This window comes from Eschrichtius robustus, chromosome 4, assembly GCF_028021215.1.
Source record: "Eschrichtius robustus isolate mEscRob2 chromosome 4, mEscRob2.pri, whole genome shotgun sequence".
In the NCBI taxonomy this organism is placed as follows: domain Eukaryota; kingdom Metazoa; phylum Chordata; class Mammalia; order Artiodactyla; family Eschrichtiidae; genus Eschrichtius; species Eschrichtius robustus.
Window position 1 is genome coordinate 53886860 of NC_090827.1, and position 16367 is coordinate 53903226.

General features: G+C 42.9%; 1 protein-coding gene across 1 annotated transcript in view; it reads left to right on the forward strand.

The window, feature by feature from the left end:
- Window positions 1–701: 701 nt before the first annotated feature.
- The window catches only part of LOC137763461 (protein transport protein Sec31A-like), a 38559-nt gene continuing 22893 nt past the window's right edge, over window positions 702–16367 (forward strand). The window contains exons 1-7 of the mRNA XM_068541972.1: window positions 702–803; window positions 2971–3091; window positions 5453–5541; window positions 6310–6363; window positions 12014–12162; window positions 14023–14032; window positions 15219–15395. Coding sequence (XP_068398073.1) covers window positions 702–803; window positions 2971–3091; window positions 5453–5541; window positions 6310–6363; window positions 12014–12162; window positions 14023–14032; window positions 15219–15395 — 702 coding nt within the window. The remainder of the gene's footprint in view (window positions 804–2970; window positions 3092–5452; window positions 5542–6309; window positions 6364–12013; window positions 12163–14022; window positions 14033–15218; window positions 15396–16367) is intronic.

The window sequence follows — 16367 nt, forward strand, 5'->3', positions numbered from 1 at the left end:
CCGTCTGGGGAGGGAGAGCTGCTTTTGTGCCTCTCAGCCCTCTGGCCACTAACCAGTTTCTAGGACGGAGCCTGGAGACAGCCCTTGTCTTTTTGGAGCTTCTCTCTGCTTCCCTGAAGTGGCCAGGCGATGGCGCTGGGGTGACCCTCCGCTCATCCAGGGTTTCCTGTGTGGGTGGCCTGACCAGAGAGGAAAAGTCTTGGCCATGGGGACAGGACTGTCTGCCTGCTCGTAGCGGGAGCGTTCTCTAGTCCCACTGGGATTACTGCAATGTGGAGCGTGGTTGAGGCAGCTACCTCTTAATCCCAGTGAGGATGCAACGAGGGGAATGGGCGCGGGGAAGTTCATGGGGCACCTGTTACAGGTGTGTCTAAGGGTAGTGACCGTGGGGCCCCTTTGTGGGACTTGTGGGATTTCTGTGCAGCAACATCTCGTTCAACTGAGGGAGGAGGACCCATCTGGCTGTGGCTGTGGGGACTGGCCTTAGGGGCCTAGGGGTGTGCAAAGACACCCCAGAACGACTGTCCCTTCCCTTTCCACCCATGGCTGGACATGTGTGTGTATTGGTATCAACACTGATTCGTATTCCCATAGAAAACAGTTCCTCCTGACAAACTATGACCGTGTTTCACAAGAACAGCTTGCTCACAGGGGCAGCAGGGGTGGGGAGAGGTGTCTGTGGCCCCAGATCTGGGTGGGAGATGAGAGCCATGCTGAGGAGTGTAGAGGCCTCAGTCACCGTCCTGCGGTTGCCGGCAGAGACTTTGAATCATCAGAGCAGGGGGAATGGCCCGCTCATAAGGGTGAGACGAGCAAACAATGAGGGGCAGGGAGCAGACCCCTGCTGTCTCCCTGAACTGCCCCCCCTCGCAGCCTGCTTAGCCCCCGTCACGGCCTGTGCTGGCCCACCTCTGAAGCCCCTTCCTCCTAACGCACTCAGATGCTCTGATCCTTTATGGACCCGCCCTGGGCCTCACCCCCCCTTCCCTGCTGGCCAAAGCCTCTTCTCCCGGTTCTGAGTTCTGATTCCTTCCCCAGGACCCAGGCGGGGGTTGGGACAGCAGAGACTCCCTAATTCTCCCTCCTCCTCCCTGAGATCTTGACAGTCACCTTTGCATGTTTCTATGGTTTTACCTACTGTACATACTTCCTGTGAGTGGCTATGATATGTCCTTTTATGAGTGGCTTATTTCACTTAGCATAATGTCTTAGAGGTTTATCCATGTTGTAGCATGAGACATGGTTTCCTTTTATTGCAAGGAAGGAAATATTTCCTTGTGTTTATAGACCCCATTATCCCTTCATCTGTTGATGGACATTTGGGTTTCTTCACGTCTTGGGTATTTTGGATAATGCTACGACGAATGTGGGTGTGCAAATATCTCTTTGAGATCTTGCTTTGAATTCTTTTGGATACATACCCAGAAGTGGGACTGCTGGATCACATGGTAGTTATATTTGTAATTGTTTGAGGAAAGTTCATATTGTTTTCCGTAAGGGTTGTCCCATTTTACACCTCTCACCAACAATGAGGAAGATAGCTACCATCAAGAACTTGGTATATATCCATCTTATAAAAATGTTTATGCTTTTAGCAGAGCTGTAGATAATCAAAATTATGTATAATAACAGTATTTTTGGTTATATATGGTGTCATGTAAATCATATTGCCTTTGGCTTCTTCTTTCAACATTCTTACTTTAAGAAAAATGGATATATTAGATGTTCTTTAATTTTTTAATTATTTATAATTTTGCATTGTATGCATACATTAAAAATATTTTATCAGTTCCCTTGTTGGTGAACTTTTATAAATTATAATGTGACAGGGTAATCAGTTCCAGAGGAGAAGTTTTTCCTTTCAGAACTTTGAGTATTTATTCCATCGAATATGGCTTTTGTTACTGTTTTTTCAAATTATGCCATCAATACACCCTTTCATGGTGGGTGATCAGTTTCCTTGCTGATTGTTTTTTGTAAGAGTGTCTGTTGTCTTTTTTGTTCTCCAGTTTCTTGACGTGTGATTAGTTTCAGGTTAAGAAAATGTATCCTCCATGTGATCTATTTTGCTTCATTAACTGATAATCCACATTCTTCATCTCATCTAGAACATAATATTATCTTTTTCAAATGTTACTTCTACTCATTCTCTCCTGTCTCTACTTCTAGAACCCTGGATATATGTATATTAGACCATCTTATATATTCTCTGTGTCTTCATCAGCTTGGACGGCTATAACAAAATGCCATAGACCTGGTGGCTTGAAAAACAGACGGTACTTTCTTAACAGTTCTGAAGGTTGGAAGTCCAAGCTCAAGGTGCCATATTCAGTTCCTGGTGAGAGCTCTCTTCCTACTTTTCAGATGGTTGTCTCCTTACTGCGTCCTCACGTGGCAGAGAGAAAGAGGGATCTCTCTTGTGTCTTTTCTTTTAAGGGCACTAAACCCATTATGAAAGCTCCATTCCCATGCCCTAATTACCTCCCAAAGGCCCTATCCCCAAATACATTGAAGGGTAGGGCTTCAACATAAGAATTGGTGGGGGGGGGATATACGTCCATAGCATTCTGCCCCTGGGACCCAAAATTCGTGTCCTTATTGTATGCAAAATACATTCATTCTATCCCAACAGCCTCAAAAGCCTTAACTCATTCCAACATCAACTGTAAAATTTAAAGTCCAAGGTCTGCTCTAAACACCATCTAAATCACACATGGGTGAGACAGGAGGTACTATTCATCCTGAGGCAAAATTCCTCTGTAGCTGTAAATCTGTGACCCAAACAAGTTAAGTGTTTCCAAATACCATGTTGGGACTGGCATATAATAGACATCCCTACTCCAAAAGGAAGAAATAGGAAAGAAGGAAGGGGTGACAGTCTCCAAGCTGGTCCAAAGCCTAGCAAGGCCAATCCCATTAGATCTTAAGGTATGAGAATAACCCTCTTTAGTTTGATGCTTTGCCCTCCAGGCCCGCTGGGGTGGCAACATCATCCCCACAGCTCGGTGGGGCAGCCCCACTCCTTCAGCTTGGTGGCGTGCCACCCACACTGCAGCTCTCTGTAGGGCCTCCACCTACACCATGACTCTCTGTGAGGGCGACAATCTCACACTTTGAAACTGAGGCCCCCTGGGCCTGTGGTGGGATTGACAGACCCGATGACCTCGGAATCACCTTTGGGGTCCTTCTTCCCTTTTCTTCAAGAGGAGTACACATTCACAGCCAAATTGCTCTAGTCTCCCATTCTGTAGAATCCAAGAATTCTGACAGCCTTCCCTCATTCTGCCTGGCTTTCTCTGTCCCCTTTCGTTCAAACTGGCAGGGTCCCTGCTGGTTTAATCCTCTATTCCTGGCCTCTGCTGAGATGACTCATTAAATTAATAGCACACCTGCTACACCCTTCGAGTTTTCTTCAGAACAAGCGTTCTCACTTTCAAATATGGATAGGCTGAGAAGTTTCCAAATCTCTAAGTTCTGATTTCTTTTTGCTTAGCAATTTGGTCTTCAATTTATCTCTCTCCTGATGTGTTTCACTGTGAGCGGTGAGGAGGAACCAAGCTACTTCTTCCAAACTTTGTTCAGAGATCTCCTCAGATGAATATTCAGTTTCATCACTCACAAGGTCTCCCTTCCAAAAAACACTAGAACACAGTTCAGTCGAGTTCTTTGCCACTTTATAATAAGAACTGCGTCTCCTCCAATTTCTGATAACGTGTTCCTCATTTCTGTTGGAGACCTCACCAGAATAGCCTTTAACGTCCATATTTCTATCTGTTCATGATTATTTCTGTATTCTCTACAAAGATGGAGGTTTTCTCTCCAGTGTGCGTCTTTCATTTCTGAGCCATCAGCAGAATCACTTTGAATAGGTAAGGGCTGAAAGGCCTTTATGGTGATCTCTGCTTTTTTTTAGCATGCACTTCCAATCTCTTTCAGCCTTTACCTGCTATCCAATTCCGAGGCCACGTCCACATATTTAGGTATTTGCCACTTCTTGGTACCAAAATATGTGTTAGCTCAAGGGACTATAACAAACTACCACAGCCTGGGTGGCTTAAACAACAGACGTTTAGTTCTCACAGTTCTGGAGGCTGCAAAGCCCAAAATCAAGCCACCAGCAGACTCCAGGTCCCTAAATTTCTCATTCATAATTCCTGACCGTTTCTTTTCTGTGCTACATTTTAGCTAATTTTTCACGTCTATCATCCATGTCATCCACTTCCTCTTTCTCAGTATCTGATCTAACTTTTTCCCATTCCCTTTGCTCTACAGATGTGTGATGTTTGTAGGTTGAATTTCATCATACACTATAAAATATTCAATTTCAATGGTCAAGATTTACTAACATAAATCATTTTTACTGTTGAAGACAGAACCTTCTTAACTGGAACTGGCACTGTTAATACAAGTGTAGGATAGTGAATACAAGCCCAACTAGTACAGTTTGGTGCTACTCCTTGATTTGGGTTAAGGTGCCAGCACTTCTGCCACCTTTGCTTTTGCACCATCAGTACCTATGTCAACACAATTGTTCCAGAGTAAATCATGAGATTAAAAAAGTTTCACCAACAGTTTGAATATTACAGCATCAGGTTGTTTGTGATCAAGCGTGAAGATCGTCAATATTATCTAGTGCTAGTACTAGACAAATTCAAGGAAAACGGCAAACCCAGTCACTTTTTGTTTCCTTCTCCACGTGAAAAGCTGTAAGCAAAATTTCTTTGCCCTTTAAAGGGCTCATATGTCTCTGTTTAAAATATTCCATTCCTCTCTCTCTTGTTTCAAATTCATTAATTTATTTATTTGTTTCTAGCTGCGTTGGGTCTTCGTTGCTGTGCGCAGGCTTTCTCTAGCCGCGGTGAGCAGGCTTCTCATTGCGGTGGCTTCTCTTGTTGCGGAGCACGGGCTCTAGGCGCGCGGGCGTCAGTAGTTGTGGCACACGGGCTCAGTAGTCGTAGTTCGTGGGCTCTAGAGCGCAGGCTCAGTAATTGTGGAGCACGGGCTTAGTTGCTCGGCGGCATGTGGGATCTTCCCAGACCAGGGACCAAACCCATGTCCCCTGCATTGGCAGGCGGATTCCCAACCACTGCGCCACCAGGGAAGTCCCAATTCCTCTCTCTTTAAACAGAAAGTGATTGGACTTAAAGCAGTGCTTAAAGTTTACTGGTACTATAATCCTTGTTCAAAATTGCTCTGTGGCATAAGTCACAATGCAGTGAATTGTTAACACCTCCAAATCCCAGGGAGGCCCCTGAGTGCTCTCTCAGGATGAAATTGAGGTCAGGTGTATCTGATGGCCTGTGTGCTCTCTGTGCTCCTGGTGATATGTGGGGGCTTTCAGGTGAGTGCAGTGGGTAGACAGACTCATGGACTCTTAGTCTTGGCTGGGGGAGACAGCACTGTCGGGTTTAGTTTTCCACATTTGCCTCCTTTTGTGTTGCCTTTCTCCCAGTTGCATTTAGCCTGATTAGAGGGAAGGAGGAGATGTCGGTAGCTGGGCAGGTGGTTCTCCAGGAGCAAATGTCAGGGACGGTTGTGTGGGCAAGATCCCTAGGCCCCGTCCTGGCAATCTTGCGGTGCACTGAGCAGTCCAGATGAATCGGCTCCTTGACCAGAAGTCCATGAAACTTTTGGCAATCTGGGCAAAATTTGGGATCTGAGGATGGGCTCAGAAATTTCAGCAAGGATTTGGCGGTATCTTACCCTCGGGCTGTTTAAGAGCCTCTGGTTTTGAATGGCATGAAGCACCAGAGAGCCTTTGATCACATTCTATACAGCTGTCCTGTGTGTGGCCCTCCAGCAGCAAACCTCCTCTGCTGTGACCTCAGGGCAGGCCCCGCCCCCCCGCCCCGAGGCTCCTGCCCTGGGAAGTATGAGGGTGGAGCACAGGCTGACTGGCAGTGCTGGGCTCCTGGCTTGCCTGACCCACAGGATGAAGCATCTGTTCACCTTATGCTGGTGCCCTTCCCAGAACCAATGGGCTCACAGCCCAGACATTTATGCTGAGTCTGGGGGCAGCTGTGCCCTGAGAAGCCATGTCTTGTCACTTGGCCCAGGGAGCACCTCCTCAACGGACCACGCTTATCATACGGGCCTCCTGCCCTTGTGCCCTCTTGTTTTGTTCTGAGGCAGGTGGTTGTGATGGCCAGTACTGTGGGGTCTTGTGATCTCAGAGCAGACACTGGAGGCTGACTGACCCCACAGAGGTGGACAAGGATGTGGGCTCAGGCGATGGGTCCTTTCTTGGGTTTCTGCCTCTCCTCCCTGACTCCTGACCCTTGCTCTCAAAAGCTCACCTTTCTGTTGTAGTTGCCTCACCAGGGGGCAGTGACGGGCTTTGCCCTGCTGAACTATACCCTCGGGGTAGGTGGCCACAGCCTGGCTTGTCACACACTGGGGAAATCCTACACTGGGGAAGTCAGGATTGTGCCTTGCTGGGCTTGGAACCCAGGTAGAAAGGTAGATGGTGTGGGTCTGAGGGACTGATGCCCCAGCCCCAGGGCAGGTGACTTCTCCTGGGAGAGGTTGCCCATGGCCCCCTTTGGCCCCTCAACCCTGCAGAGGTGCTGATACACGCCCCCTGCAGGCCACAGCCTCTGCGCATAGGATCTGCCCCAGTATCACATGAGAAGCCGGGGCCAGGAGCCTCGCTCTCTCTGAGAGCAGCTGGTCATCCCACGCTGAGGGGCGTCTTCTCGGACACAGGGCACATAGCTGACCTGCAACTGACATATGGACTCTTCCCTGGGCTTTACCCCTGAATGTACCTCCATTCTTGTCTCCTGTCTCACAGCCCCTGCCTTTTCCCCCAGACACCGGAGATCTCCAGGCTTGGGTGGAGTATGGCATGTTGTCAAGCTCAGTGGTGTCCACCTCACCAGCCCACTGGAATCAAGCCCCAGGGGGCCTTTGAGAGAGCGAGACCAAGGACTTTAAGAAGACTACGGTTAATGTTAAGGAGCATAGATTGTAAGATGAGGAATTTCACTAGTGTTTTTCAATCCATAAGAAGAATGAAATAGAAATTGCAGAATTGAAACTTGCACAGACAACAAGAAATAATAGTTTACAGGCCTCAAGAAATAATAGTTTAACAAATGACACATTCACAGAATCAAGGAGATGAGCACCATCCACAGGGTGTGCAAAGGAGGTGCCTAATCCCAGGAGCAGCGTGGCCACGGCTACTCTGAGAGCGAGGCATGTGCTGGGCAAGATTTTGTATGTAATATTCACCAAAGGGAACCTTGGCCAGTGATACCAGGGAAAGGCTATCATGGTGAAGGCCCACTCATCTCCACCACCCTCAACTTGAATCCAAGTATTGGTGAAGAAACAGACTTGACAGAGACTTTGGCCACCTGGCCTGGGTTCTCCCTACAAAACGTCATGTTTCTCCAAGAACAGGGCAAGGAGTCACAATTGTCCAAATCACAGACTGCATATCTTAACGGTACAGCTATTACAAATTTGCACCTTTGTTTGAAGGGAATTGTTAAGTGGTGGGTAGGGAGTGATGTGTTCCAGGGAGGATTTGGGCCCTCTGGCTTGCAGGTGACCCTCTTATCAGACAGGGCAATTCTGCCAATAACTCATCACTGCCTTCATTCCTCAGGTGGTAGGGATACAAAGGGATTAAAAGGGGTGCGGGCAGAAAACAGCCCTCACTGACAGCACAGAGCCATCACCTACTGTCTCCTCAACTCCTCTGCCCATATAGCCACTGAGGGTGCCAGCTTCTTGCTTTCACAGCAGCTGTTGATAGCACACCATCATCCAAGGAGTTCTTGAGCACCAACTTTGCACTACGCAGAAGCAAAATGGAGAAATCAAGGATGGTCAATGGAAATAGCTCAGGGTTTTGTTTTAGGGCAAACGAGCTTATTCTGCAATATGTGCTTCTTAGTTAATTGGGGTTCGAATGTCCTTTCTTGTATGAAATGATGTTGATAATGTTTGAAAAATAAAAGGTTGGCCACCCCATGAGAAACTATGCTTTTATCTGAGTGGGGTTGGGGAGCAAGAGGGAGGAATGAAAATTTGGGTTGTTGAAGTAGTGACAGGGCAGGGCTGACTTGTTCAAGGCTGCCTCCCTGCAGGAAGAAGGCCGGCCTTCCTCAAGACTTCATGGACACTCCCCATAGCCTGGGCTTACGGCTGTCATAGCTGGTGACTCAGCCATGGGCCTACTGAGCAATACAGCTGCAACCGCAGCTTGGCTCAGCCCTGACCAGCAGGAGAGAGGCTGGACCTCCCTCACCCTGAGTGCTCGTTCCATGGAGAGGGATGGACCTGGGTCCTGTGTGTCCCAGTGCTGGTCCTAGTCCCTGCCCACACGGGACCTGGGCTTCTCTGATTCTGCAATATAAACACCAGAGCCCAAAGTTTGGGTCCCTCTCCTGGACCCTGGATCCCTACTGGATCCCTGTGCGCTGGCCCAGAAAAGAGTGTGCAGTGGGGACCCACAAACTCCCCACTCACTATTCCTGTGACTGTGAACTTCCCCTGATAAACATGGCTCCAGCAGCCAGGGTTACATATTTTTAGGGAACTCTCTTATGGTTACAAGTGCAAAAGACTGGGAACTACTATGGAAAACTAATATTTGAAAACTTCACTCCAGTGATATTTGAAGAACCTCTATAAAGTAACTAAACAAACATAATTGCATTTTATTCCACTGTGTCCAAAGTCTAAGCTTTAAATTGTATAAAAATGAGAACGAGAAGTAGAATGCCTCCAAACATTTGGAAATTAAGATGCACACTTCTAAATAATCCATGGTTAAAGAGGAATTTCAAGGAAGATTTTTAAGATAAGTAAAACTGAGTGAAAATGAAAATACAACACATAAAATGTGGAAGGCTCCAGATAAAACATTATTAAGAGGGAAACGAATGGCACTAAATGTTTAGAATAGAAAAGAGGGAAGGTCTCAGATCAATAATCTAAGCTTTCACACATGGAAATGGGAAAAAAATTGCACAATAAAATCAACACATGAAGAAGGAAGCAAATAACAATACACTCTGATCAAATGGAGTCTATTCTCGGAACACAAGCTTGGTTTACTATTCAAAAATCATCAGCGTAATTTGCCATATTAATAGATTGAAGAAGAACATCTACATGGCCCCATCAATTAATGAAGAAAAAGCATTTGATGAACTTCAACACACATTCATGTCAGAAACTCTCAGAAATCTAGGAATAGAAGGGCTCTACTTCAACCCAGTAAAGAATACCTACAAAAAACTGACAGCGAACATCATACTTAATGGTGAGAGAATGAATGTTTTCCTCCTAAATTCAAAAGAAGGCCAGAATGTCCTCTTTCATCTCTCCTTTTCAACTTAGTACTGTAGGTACTAGCCAGTGCAGCATGGCAAGAAAAAGAAAGAAAGACACACGGATTAGAAAAGAAGAAATATTACTGTCCATACTCATGGATAGCATGACTGTCTGCATAGAAAATCCCAAGAAATCTCTAAGAAGCAATTACTAAGTGGCAATTACTTTAACAAAGTCTCAGGATACAAGATCAACACAAAAACATTAGTCATATTTCCAAATATTAACAATGAACAACTGGAAACCAAAACTAAAAACACGATGCCATACACAATGCTTCCAAAACGTGAAATATTTGATTATAAATATTTTAATAGAGGATCTGTATGATACAACCAAACAAGACCTAAATCAATGGAGAGACATATCGCATTCATGGATTGGAAGACTCAACATAATAAAAGGTCAACTTCCAACAGAATTTTTTTGTCAACATGGACAAGCTTATTCTAAAATGTATGAACAAAAGGTAAAGGCAAAGGAACCAGAGTAAGTAAAACAATTTTGAGAAAGCAGAATATAGTTAGAGGATATTAAGACCTACTGTAAAGCTATAAGTAAGACAGTGTGCTATTGGTGGAAGGATAGATACATAGTTCAATGAATAGGATAGAGAATACAGAAATAGACACATGCCAATACAACAAACTTTTTTTTTTTACATAAGTTAAAAAGCAATATAAAAAGCAAAATCTCTAGTCCTTATAATAACCCTGAAAGGAACACAAATCTGTGAAATGACTAAGCAAGACCATACAGTTAGTGGCAGCACCAGAATCAGAACACAGGTCTACCTACTCTTGCTATGACTGAGCCTCTTCCTCTACATCTCCTAAATGTCACTCTGAGTTGAAGAGGGGAAAGAAATGGGAGGCCACCGTGATGCCACATCTCTGTGCTTTAACCAGTATGTTTTCTTTATATACTGGACCATCTATTTCAGATTTTATTTGAAGCAAGTTTTGGCTTGCATCAGTATGTATTTCATTTTCTATTTATTACCCTCTTTCATTCATGGCAGACAGGCTCTAGAGGTCCTGAGAATGTCTGAAACAAAGAATGCTATAAAACACCTTAGTAACTCTCGAAAATGCTAAGTGGACCCTGAATCAAAACTTCAAGTTTCAGAGAACTTACAGCCACTAACGATCTGCAAAACAAACAAATAAACAAACAAACAACCCCACACCCTAGCAACTCTCAACCTTGGATCAAACTACAATATGTTGGAAGAGGTATTACTGAAAAGAGCTTGAAAGGGCAGCCTAAAAGGCAGAGGGTACAGAACATGGGCCATGTCCCTGTAAAGGGGACATGGTTCATAATATTGTGAATCAAGGGGCTGGTTCACAATACTGGTCATGATGTTCAAAACTGTCAATCAAAGAGAGGTGCATTATTATATATTTGCTTGTTGCTATTGCTTTTCTGATTAGAAGATACAGAGTCACTTTAGGTAACTTCCATTTAATTTAATATTTGTCTTCATTTTATATCCAGGTCACATTTTCTACATTAAGATATAATCATGCTGACTCCCCCCACCCCCTACACCCTCAGAGAAAAAAAGTGAAGAACTTTACACAACTTGAAAGAAAGATGGAATGCACAGAGAAGTTGCTATTGCACCCAAGTAACAAAGAACACAGAGAGACCAAACAGTAGACAAGTCAGAAGTGCATAGAAGACAGCTCAGGGCTCCCAGCAGGAAGGAGGAGGAATTAAAAGACTAAAGCTTTTAAATGCTATCACTTGTGCCACAAGATTACCCTGAAAAGGCAGATAGGTCAGAAAGCAGGACCAAACAGGGGATTTTCCAAAGGCTGCTATCTAACAGAGTTTAAAATATCCATAGATTATATATATATATAAAATTCCATACACAGAAGAGCTTTCTCTTCCCCACCTTGCCTCTAGCATCCGGTCAACACTATAGAAACTTAAAACCACTGTTAGCATGTCCGAATGTAGAACCGATATAGTTTTTTCTCTCTTAAAAAATTGTATCCCAACTCTTTCCAACCAACAATTCTATTAATTATTTTCATTATGATTCCTCTGCATGGAAACCCAGTAAGGGATCATCAAGACAGGGCATCTCACTACGATCAGATCAATGCCAGTTGGGCAAAAGCTACATGATTCTGTGTTACTCAGAGGGAGGGAGAACGGTAAGACACAGGAGTTGAAACTTATCTGCACCAAAGAGGAAAAGGAAACTCCTTTTCTAATCTATTCATTAAACAGGAAACAGCAGGGGGACAGGAAAAGCCGTCTGCCTAGAGCAGACCCAGAGGCACACCGAAATCTAAAAACAGGTGCTCAGGAAAGCATCTCGGCTCAGAGAGGAAGCGTCTTTCAGACCCTATCTTGTCCCTAGTTTGGAGATCAAAGCATTAGAACTCCAGATAGTGATACTCTGGAGGGGGTGGACAGGGAAGGTCTGAGAGACCCAAATAATGAGGACACTAGGCAGCTAACTACACCACTACGTACAAATACACACATCAGTACGAAAACTTCACCTCCAACCCTCAGCTACTTTAAACAAAGCATTGCAGGTCCAGGTTTTCTGAACAGGGGATATTTTAAAGTCTGTTAGCAGTTTAAAACATTGCAACACTGGCACAATATGTTACCTATTCTTTGTTTTTAATTACAGGGCAACACAGTAAACTCCAACACAAAGGTGGGGATGGGCGAGTGCAAAAGGAATAAAGAAAACAGAACCAGTATTTCACAAGAGCATCGAGCCAGCGATGAAGTAGCAGCTAATGCTTTGCAGAGTCTCGAGGGTAGAGTTCGCTCAAGGTGCTCTGAGGGATTCTCTTCAGCATTTCTTTGGGGAAGATTCGGAGCAGTTGCCAGCCAATGTCCAAAGTCTCAAAGACAGTGCGGTTTTCCTAAGGACCTTACAAAAAATTGAGACTAGATGAATAAAGGCCAAGTACTTCCAACTTATCAGAGTTCTTCAAAATTTATTGTTATGGGTCTAGCACTGTGAGCATGAAGTATAAAAAAGAGACACAAAGCAGTCAGGTCTCCCAGGACTGGATGTGACCAAATGTGGAAATGAGGGTCTAGACAGTAAGTACCCCTGGGAATCAGAGAAAAGGGAGAAAGTCCGCAGGTGAGACCTTGGGCGCTTGCGTGCGTGCGTGCGTGTGTGTGTGTGTGTGTGTGTGTGTGTGTGTGTTTAACAACGGGTGGGATCTAAAAACACCCCACTGAATAATGGAAACTAGACCCAGAGTTTTGTCCAGAGAGTAGTGAGAAAAGCAGTTTCCCAGCAACACAGGCTGACCTGAAGGAGGCTAGTACAGATACTTAGAAGGCCTTAAATGCCAATTAAGCACCTGAATAGGTCCATGTGAAAGGTTTCAAACTTGCTATTGCTATTATTATTTTTAATAGGTGAGTTCAGTAGATTGCACTCAGTATGAAACATAAATGTACTAGTAGGTGGAATGATTTGGAGCAGTTGAATTTCTATCACCTAATAGGTGAATGTTATTGACACGTCTTCAAGTGTAATTTCAGGTGTACCCAGGCTGTGTCAGAGAGATAGAATGCTTGTCCCTTTGTACTGAAGGGCTTAGTATTTGAGGAGAATAAGTAGGAAAAGGGCGAGCTTTTTGTTTCCTAAGCCAAATGCTGATTCTGTGCACAAGACTCTTTGTAGGTATCTTCAAAGATATAAATGTTGGGCTTCCCTGGTGGTGCAGTGGTTGAGAATCTGCCTGCCAATGCAGGGGACACGGGTTCGAGCCCTGGTCTGGGAAGATCCCACATGCCGCGGAGCAACTAGGCCCGTGAGCCACAATTGCTGAGCCTGTGCTCCGCAACAAGAGAGGCCGCGATAGTGAGAGGCCTGCACACTGCGATGAAGAGTGGCCTCTACTTGCCCCAACTAGAGAAAGCCTTCGCACAGAAACGAAGACTGAACACAGCCATAAATAAATTCATTCATTCATTCATTCATTCATTCATTAAAAAAAAGAAGGTATTAGTTATTAAAAAAAAAAGATATAAATGTTAATACTTAATCAAACAAATTGGGGTCGTGATTTTAAAATTCTCACAAATGACACCCCAGGAGTTAACAAAGTCATTCATTTTATATGCCGTTTCAGTCCGATGCTGTCAGTGGGTGAGTATATTTTTAAAGTATTCAAGGCAGAGAGAACTATATCACACTCTTAATTTAGTGTCCTTATTTGGTGTGCAATAAAACTTGGGCTTTTTCATGATATTTGTTTCAATTCAATAAGTGACTGAATATGTAGTGATGAATAGGATTGCCAAGATCCTTTCCCTGAGGGAGTTTCCAAACTCAAAATGACAACAGAAGTATACATGGGATTCCAAAGTGATAAGGACAATGATAGAGGTAGTGGGAGCACAGAGGAGGGAAATCTAAACCCGATAATGCAGCATGGGTGGAAGCTGGGGTGAGGAGTGAGGAAGATTTTCCACAAACAGGATATTTCTATCTGCATTGTGTATCTGCTAGAGCTTAACTCAGAGCCTTTTCTTATTTCTATACTTTTTGTTCTAAACTTTATTCTCTTTTTGACGAAATTTTTTGGTTAATTGTTTTCAGTATTTTGTCTGTTCTAGGGAATTGTCAGTAAATTTGATTGAGTAAAAATACTTATATCTGTGTTCCAGGACTGTGGAGGTATGACTCTCTAGTTGGTTTTGTGTACACTTACATGTAGGATCCAGCTCACATCTTTCTAAATTGTTCATGAGAATATGAAGTAGAATAGAAACAAAGTCTTTATCTTTATAATGACTTTGGTATAATAGTTTTATAGGATTTTTTACTTAATAAGGTCTTCTTATTATATTGAGGTATAAGACCCTTTATCTTAAGACTGACTTACTCTAAGACCTTTAGACCTTCTAGCCTGAGAATTAAACTCTTTATTTTTAATACTGTTTATAATCACATACATTTTCTATAGGTTATTCTTCATGCTTTTCTTTGGACTTTTAAAGAACATTCTTTATGCAAAACTTGTAATTTTGATGTTACTTCCTCCTATATATCTCAGTATACCCTTAGTATTTTCTGGGGACTATTTCCTGAGACTTTGTAATATCATTATAGTATATAGTTCCCCTCCATAAAAGGCAGGTTTACCTAAGTATACCTACAAAATTTAAATGATGTGTTTAAACCTTTAATGAATTTATAGAAATGTATAATTTTTATAGATATTAAATGAATTCTTGCTGAAACATTTTAACAGATTGCTTTTTTGTTGTTGTTTGTTAATAACCAGAACATGTATATGGTAAACTCATACTTACTATTGATCTATATAATTATAGATCTGTGTGAGCTACCCTGAGTTTGACATCTTACTCTTTTAATTTATTTCAAGCATCTCTTTTTTTATTAATTTTCATGTCTTTCATAGATCACCATTTTCTTCCATCACCATCTTTAGCAGTTGATTCTCTTTTGGAGCCTTTTTTCCCTGCAGAGAAACAAAGTTGTATTTTTTCAGCTGCTTTTGTGATTTGTGAGCATTACTCAACTGCAAGAGAAACAACAAAAGAACAGTGATGATAAGTGACATTGAACTTGCATACTACCTTGTGGTAGGCATAATTCAAATCCCTGCCTCAGTGAACTTACAAGTTACACTGTATATAATGGACCTTTGGTGTCAGTCTTGAGTATTAGAAACCATGATGTCAGACCCTAATGTGCCGGGGTTTATTGCATAATACACAGCATATGAACAAAAATCATATGAATGATCAAGCTTACTTTAAGAAGATCAACATGCTGTCATATATAGTTGGGTGAACCCTTAACAATTGGCTTTGCTTTCTTCCACTGCTTCTTATAGCCAAATATTGTGCAGCTTCGTGACAGACTTTGTAGAGCACAAGGAGATCCAGTACCAGGACAACAGGAGTCACCTAAAGTTCCTTATGAGAGGCAGCAGCTGCCCAAGGGCAGGCCTGGACCAGTTGCTGGCCACACACAGATGCCAAGAGTTCCAGCTCAACAATATTATCCCCATGTGAGTGATATGGTCCAGATTAAAGTAGGAACATTTATGTATTTCAAATTGGTGGTTTTAGTTTCTTGAGTAAGAGACCAGTGATAAAACTAGACAACGTATTATTTTAATGGTTATAGTTTTTCTGTTCTTGAAAGTAGCATTTATGATGTTTTTAAAAATTATCCCTTTAATCTAGTCAAATAATTTACAAACTAGGTAAAATTAACTTAAGCTCTCTGGGGAGATTTCTTCTTATTTCTCCATCACTCAAGCTTAAATTACATATGTACATCTGTTCTTGAAATTTTTACAATTTGATTCATGTAACAAACTGTAAGTAAAGTAGTGGGAACAATTTTGTGGGTAATTTGGTCAATTTTTTAAAGTGTTTTTAGAAAATAGTCTCTTTTTAAGTATTATTTTCTGAGTCATTAGTGTGGCTTTACTATGTCTTCTGTATCAGCACAATAAAGAGTATCCAGAATACAAACATTTTTTTGGACAACTTTATATTAGAGAAAAGTGAGTGACCAAAGGTATATGAAGTTGTAGGTCATGGGGAATGTAAAGATGATTAAATAATTTTTATTAATAAACTAATTTATTTATTAAATTAAAATTACCAAATGGTTAGTGGCATAAAATGTGACCTCTTATTGTCTTTTACTGTTTCATGTAGAAGCTTATATTTCCAGACCAGCAGATAACCTTCATGTTCTTAAATAAAAAGTATATTTTCGTAAGTAATAAATGGTCTTGATTGATAACAAAGTTAGTAGGTACTCTGCTCATTTTATTTTTGAGATGAAACCACCTCGATGGCAGTCTCTCTTTTTTATTTATTTATTTATTTATTTTTGGCTGCGTTGGGTCTTTGCCGCTGCGTGCAGGCTCTCTCCAGTTGCGGCGAGCGGGGGCCATTCCTCGCTGCGGTGCCTGGGCTTCTCACTGTGGTGGCCTCTCCCAGCGCGGAGCAGGGGCTGCAGGCAC